Source organism: Cupressus sempervirens, chromosome 9 (assembly GCF_028749045.1).
Source record: "Cupressus sempervirens isolate cs-2001-9-10 chromosome 9, ASM2874904v1, whole genome shotgun sequence".
In the NCBI taxonomy this organism is placed as follows: Eukaryota; Viridiplantae; Streptophyta; class Pinopsida; order Cupressales; family Cupressaceae; genus Cupressus; species Cupressus sempervirens.
In genome coordinates this window covers 502,319,141-502,326,268 of record NC_143126.1, presented here as the reverse complement: position 1 = coordinate 502,326,268, position 7,128 = coordinate 502,319,141, and the positions used below count along the sequence as shown (strand labels likewise).

Below are 7,128 nucleotides of genomic sequence, written 5' to 3'. Positions count from 1 at the left end.
CACACACACACACACACATTTCTATTCCCCCCTGTCTCCCCCTCTCCCACTCCCTCTCCCATTGCCTACTCTCTCTTTCATCCCCTACTCTCTCTTGAGCTACTCTGTTTCCCCCTCTCCCATTCCATACTCTCTCTCTTTCACACACATGCACTCCCATCCTCCTCTCTCTCAAGTTCTTCCTCTCCCACTCTGTCTCCCATCGCCTACTCTCTCTCTCCCCCATCCCCTACTCTTAATCTCTCTCTCACACTTCCTCTCTCTCCCATCCCCTACTCTAAATCTCTTTCCCCCATCCCACACTCTCTCTTTTTCACCCTTACTCTCTCTCACACTTCCTCTCTCTCCCATCCCCTACTTTAAATCTCTTTCCCCCATCCTGCACTCTCTCTTTTCCACCCCTACTCTCTCTCACACTTCCTCTCTTTGCCACTCTCTCTCTCTCTCTCTCTCTCTCTCTCTCTCTCTCTCTCTCTCTCTCTCTCTCTCATCCTATACTCTCTTTACCACCCCTACTCTTTCTCACTTTCTCTCTCCCATCCAGTACTCTCTCCCCTCTCCTATCCCCTACTTTCTCTCTATCTCTTTCACGAACACACATAGCCATTCCCCTATACCCCCCCCCCCACCTAGTTCTCTTTTGCAACTTACATCTTAATAGTGCATGCATCCTATAGCATGCACACGCTATTTAGAACTGAGGTTTAAATAGTGCATGCATGCTATAGCACGTGTGCACTATAGGGCACACACGCTATTTAAACCTTAATCAAACCCAAGCCTAAGGCTTGGTTTTGCCTTGGAGATCCAACCCAAAGGTTTGGATTTGATGAACAAGCCTGAGAAGTGTTTTCTAGCAAACATACAAAAAATGATTATTTTTTCTTCTGTGCTCCCCTTCAAGATTTCTCGTGGTTGGGTATCGATAAGATCAAGTTACATAGCATTATAGGTCTCTGTGTTAGCTATCTAACCATATAATTTATTTTTAACTTGAACTATTTCAAGCCTTTCATCTATAATTTCTTTTGAATGTATGTTCATTTTTTGTCAAAAACCACCACGTACTAATTGGGCTATACATTTTAGCTCATTCATCCAATTTTGTAACAACTTAGTTTTTAAGAAACTAGACTCCATTCTACACTCTTTGAAAAAAAAAAGTTTTGATTTTAGATTAGTTTTCAATTATTTCTAGGGGAAGCACATAGATATTTCACATTTTTGGGATATGTCTAGTTAAAAAATTCATTAAAAAAATAGACATTATAAAATTACTCAAAAAATCTGGGATAAACTAAATAGTGTTAAGTAACTTTTGACCAGAGCGATTAAAAAATTTCAAAAAAAAAGTTAAAATTTTAGGGGGGCCACACTTTGTACTGTGTTATGTTTTTTTGGAATAAACAATACCACTTTTTGTGGCCCCCTTTTTTGAGGACCTAAAACTAAACCATTTTGAAAAAAATTTAGTAGTTTAGAAACTAGATTCAAAGGACTACGACTTTTTTTTTTTTGTCATATCTGAAAATTTTGAGTGTAACTATCTTCAAATTCTTGTTGAAGTTCAAAATTTGCAGATTTCAGGAAAAAGGTGTCCACTTATACCCCCTTTTGGCACCACAACTTTGTTCACTTACCCAATTCTACTATCCAAGTATGGATTTTTTTGGAAATATTAATTTATTGAAATGATCTTAAGGTTTTAGTTGGATTCTAAGGAAAGTATATTTGTTCCTAGATAGAGATAACAAATATAGCAAGTGTCTGATTATTGTACATGACTTTTTTGAGTTTCCTATTACAAATGTGATTTTAGGTATGTTTTTGGAAAGTTTAAGTAACATGGGCAATAATTTTCATGGATGGATTTACTTATGTGTTATTCAAATGTCTTTCATCCAATTTTATGATATTCTTTTAGAAGAATTATTTTGGTCTTTTTGTTAAACTTGATCATAGGCTAAACATCATTGCTATGCAATAGATAGGTAAATGCTTATTATTTTCTAAGAACTTCTTTCTTTTATATCTTAAACACTACTGAAGGATATTAGCCAAGACATTTTGTAGGAATTAATGAAATTTTTGGCTTTGGAATGGGTACAATCTTCATTAAGCAAGAGGTCTTAATATAAACATGTCTTATATGAACATTTAAAGGAAAGGATTATGTCCTTCCTTCCTTCCTCTAAGACCTCCTAACACAAGGTTTTTGTAACAAACTAGTATTTAGAGTGACCATGCCCGAAGCTAGATTGGGACTTTTTATCCCGATTCTATTTCTCCTAGTACACACTTTGAATAAGGATAAAAATGTAATTTTTTTCAAATTAATAAATATAAGGCATATGTCATTTATTGATAATAATAATATATTGTAATATGTGTTCTATTTGTATTAAAATATTTTAAAGCAATTGACAATTGCATTCTTTTATGAGTACTTGTTAACATCATTTTATATAAGTTACCAACTAAAATAGAAAAAGATTCTCTAACATTTTTACAAGGAATAATGAGATTATTAAATATTATGAACACCTTAAAAAGTTTCTCCAAATATATAATTTGTAGTTTTTCATTTTTTTCAATGTTTAACTTACACCCTATGTAAAATGTAAACTTTTGTTCCCCTTAAATGAGAAAATGTTCTCATCTTTTAAACTCTTCATAAAAAACTATATCATAATCGTGTCCATTATTTTTCATTATTTTTATACACCTCACCAACTATACTAAACTAAGTACCTCTCAAAACTTTGGCATAAATAATGATCTTATTGTAAAATATTTCAAACTAATTAAAAGATTTCTGGAGATATAATTTATAGTTTTCATAAAGAATTTTCATATGTTCAATGTTATGTTCACTTACACCCATACAAAATTTGAACTCCTTATCACCTTATATGAAATCATTTTTCTATCTTCAAAAAAAAATCTATATTAATGTTCACGTATTGATTAGAACAAGCTGAGATACAATTTTTTTCTAAAGTTTCATTTATTTTATATTTATGATTTCACCATTTTTATCATTTAAAAAAAAAAAATTGGGTATAAATTAGATATGATATTTTTCTTATCTATATCAAGCACACTAATATTCTTGAGAAACGGGCTTTGCTAGAACTCAAAATTAAGAACTATTCTAGTCCAAATTCTCTTTCTTGCAATATCATAAATCTGAATTCCATGGTGACTACTTTACAGACAACTTATATTATTCTAAAAGTTGAGTTGAAGCCTGAAATCTTTTTGAAGTATTTCATTACATTGTAGATGTTCCTTAGATTATTTCATTCTTCATTGACAGTATATCTTTTGAAAAGGTTTAATAATTTTAATATAAAATAAAAATCTATAAATTGATAAAACTTTATATTTCTTATTTATAAATTATTACCTGACACATTTCTCCACAATCCACAAGCGAAATAGAGGTGAAGACTTTATTAAAAAAAACTAAATAAGGATTTCAAAAAACAATTTATAAATATGAAAACTCTGCATGAGTACACAATTTTCAATGATCTCATGGTTCACTGCTTACTAATAAAACTCTACTACATCCGCTCTCAATATAATATAGCCGTAGAAGATTCAATTCTTTTAGATAGAATACCCATTAATCAGTAACACTCATAGAGAGTGATATTCACCCTTAGCCTGAAATAAACATCTCCCTCATATGCATCAGTATCGATTGTAGCAATTCCTCTGGCCATCAAGAAGTCCCCAGTACCACCCACGACAGATATATCTCTGTACTTATTCAGGATGGGATCTGCTCCATTGAATGTAATGGTGCCCTTATGATGCGTTGAATTCAGCACAAATGTAAAGCCAAGCCAAGCATTGAATGTATTCTTCATGTCATAGAAATAAAAGCCCTGAGCTCTTCCTACTGGAGGAGAATGAAGATTGTTGTCAAGAGTAATAGGATCATCAAACACAGCAAGATCTCCAAAATGGTTGTTGCCAGTCATAATGGTGAGATTAGCTCCATGAGGGGCCGCAACAAGTGCAGATGTTGCATTCCCCGCATTTTGACCATTGTAGAGAATATCATGAAAATACAAAACAAGATTCCTACATGGCTTTGGAAGCTTCTTTTTCCAGCTATGGCAATCTGCACCATTCAGCAAGACAATGCAGAGAAGAAGCCACATAATGCACAAGTTAAGAACTCTACCATTCGAGATTGCCATTGTGCAAAATATATCAGGAATGATTGAAGAAAGAAGAAAGAAGAAAGAAGAGTTTTGAAGTAGAGAAAGAAGTTGGGTATTTCAGTTTGCACTAGAGCTCTCTTTATATAAGACTGAAATGCACATACTGATTGAGGTGATTTCAAAGATACTGTCCTTTTAGTCAATGGTGGTTGAGGGTTACATCAGTTTGGTTTTCTGCATTCGCTCTTTCCACTCATTTCTTCAAAGAGCCAGGCGAAAATGCTTATCTCCAACAGTAACACTTTTGTTTGAAAGCTTGTGATCTTAACGATTGAAGCTTCCGTGCAAGTCTCTCCAAATGAGATATTTAATATTGTTTTTTCAAACAAATGTTTTTCTTTATTTGTTTCTTCATTGCCTCTTGTTTGTGTTCAAGCAAAAGAAGCTTTCCAAGCTTGACATAGAAATAGACAAATCACGGGTCTTCTGAGTGGGTAGGTGTGTGAACTTTTAATTTTTGAAATGGGCCTGCAGTGAGCATGACAGGTGGTCCCTAGTGTGGGAACTTAATAATCGGACCATCCAGTTTTTAGTGTGTGTACTGCAATGGCAGAGCTCTTCTTTACGGAAGGATGTGCGAATAACAGTACCTCGAAAGTATCGGGACTTGAACAAATTTGATTTTCATAACCTTTTGGTCTTCGGGCATCTCGGTGTGAAGTTTCTAATTTTGTAATACTGGCAATTCTATCCTAAAAAGGTGCAATGGTTAGTGAGTGGCCGACAGAATTACCTCCATTGCAATTTGTTTATTAAATAAGAAATCAGAAAATCCTTTTGAAATAATTCTAAACCCCGTGGGGATTGACTGGTCCGGCCCATGTTAATTATTAAACGTTAAAAGTGATTTATTCGAAGAATCTAGTCGGCTGTATAGACACTTCTGGAAGAGATAATGGGGAACAAATATTTTTTAGTAAATTTAAACTAATATAAGAGGACAACAAATTTAAATTTTATGAGAGTATTAATCTAATTAGTTTGATACACTGCTGATGTGCAACATATATGTTCGTTTTCATCATTTTCAAAATTCAAAAAGTGATATGAAAATGATGTCTTCATATTGTTGAGTCAAGCACATGTGATTATAGTACTATCATATATTGTTGAGTCAAGCGAATGTGATTGTAGTACTATCATATATTGTTGAGTCAAGCGCATGCAATGTTGTTGTGTAATTACATAACACAGGTTGGAGTAACTAACTACAAGATATATTTTTTCTCCTCAAATTCAAGTGTTCAATTAATTGTAAGCATTGTTTGCACATCCTACTGTTAGCCATGAATCTCTCTATCTGTTTTAGGCATGTCGAGCACCTATCCTCCACACCATCCTCAAACTTTTCATTCAAGAGATGTGCACACATCTGGAAAGTAGTTAAAAATGTTGGGACACCTTTAAGGTTTTATAAAATGAGGCTTTAACATATACCAAATCAATACATATAGGTAGCAACACACATTGCATTTTGTACATCTATTTTTCTTAAGTCAATAGTGCTAGATATCGAAACATAGCAGATTTGAAACAATGTATAAAACTCGACCCCTTCTTACCATTGTAGGCGTGAAACGATGCAAATTGTCATAGTGGTGGTTTGTGAATGCCATTTTATTTTCTTAATCTTATTTATAATCATTGTAAGTTTTCTTAATTTGAAACCATAAAATGAGTATGCATCTTGCCAAAAAAAATTGTCTTGCAAAAGTCTTCAAGATAAATTTCAATATAGCGTGACATTCCACAAGTTTTAGAAAATTCAAATAGTTTTTATAAGATTTTTTCTAACAATACATATATAATTATGAACCTCTAACACTATAAGAATGATCCATGGTTCACTACAACATTTGGGCTCAAATTGTGACGTGAAGTCATGATGATAGTGTAATTTGTGGTCATTTTCATATATATATTTTGCAATTTTCATTGATACTATCGCAATACCAACATTGGCATCGTAATTGAGATGCCCTCGCAAGCATAAAACAAAAAAAGAAGAAGCACGACAATCATTTTCCATTGTTTTGATTTTGGAGAGAGTTGCATGCGAAAGAGGTGGAGAGCTATGAACATTCTTGTGGCACCTAGGTTATGATCAATGCATTTGGTTATTTTGCCCTTGTGATCTCTGCATTTTGTTGTCGTTTCCTTGCTCTATAATTTCATTGTCATTTTGTTCCCTTGCTCTGTGATTTCAATGTCATGTCATGCCCTTGTGATCTACGTGTCCTAGGTCTGCGATTTCCCTCAAGGGCGAGAAGAGGTACGTATGTAAATATCCTTTTATTTTCTTTGTAAACATGTATGTATTTATATTTCCTTCTAAACATGTATCTCTTTATATATTTAGAGAGATCTTTTTCAAGGTGCTTATTATATATATGATCCAACTGCATACATATTCCAAAATCCAAATAATAAAATGATAAAACTCACTCAACCATGTTAACTGACTTACCTCAAGATCCTACACAAAAATAATGTAGACCATAAAAAATGGGGTGAGTTCCAAAGAAATTTTACAAAAATATATCATAGTAGATATTTTTAGAAAGAAACAAGTCATACCTAGTTAATTGGTCTAGTTGTTGATTAGTTAGGTTGATATATATGTATATTTAACTGGGTTATGGCATCTACAAGGGAATGAGCCTCATGATTATGCATATGTGTTTGGTACATTTCTTTCTTGTGATATATCTCTACATTTTGTTGTCATGCCCTTGCTTTGCAATTTGGTTGCCATGCCCTTGTGATCTCTATGTTTCATTGTTGTGCCCTTGCTCTATGATTTTGATGTCATGCCCTTGCTTAGCGATTTCATTGCTGTGTTGTGCACTTGCTCCGTGATTTGGTTGTCATGCCCTAGCTTTTCCATTTT

The 7,128-nt window shown here is 33.6% G+C and overlaps 1 protein-coding gene across 1 annotated transcript; it reads right to left on the bottom strand.

Annotated features, from left to right (window-relative positions):
• Positions 1 to 3,434: 3,434 nt before the first annotated feature.
• On the bottom strand, positions 3,435 to 4,302 carry LOC149539530 (disease resistance response protein 206-like). The gene has a single exon (XM_089800778.1). The coding sequence runs from the start codon at positions 4,212 to 4,214 to the stop codon at positions 3,636 to 3,638; it is 579 nt and encodes a 192-aa protein (XP_089656904.1). The 5' UTR covers positions 4,215 to 4,302; the 3' UTR covers positions 3,435 to 3,635.
• Positions 4,303 to 7,128: the final 2,826 nt, after the last annotated feature.

Bases quoted from the DNA above. Each gene is read 5' to 3' on its own strand.
- LOC149539530 (XM_089800778.1), bottom strand. From the start codon at position 4,214: ATGGCAATCTCGAATGGTAGAGTTCTTAACTTGTGCATTATGTGGCTT.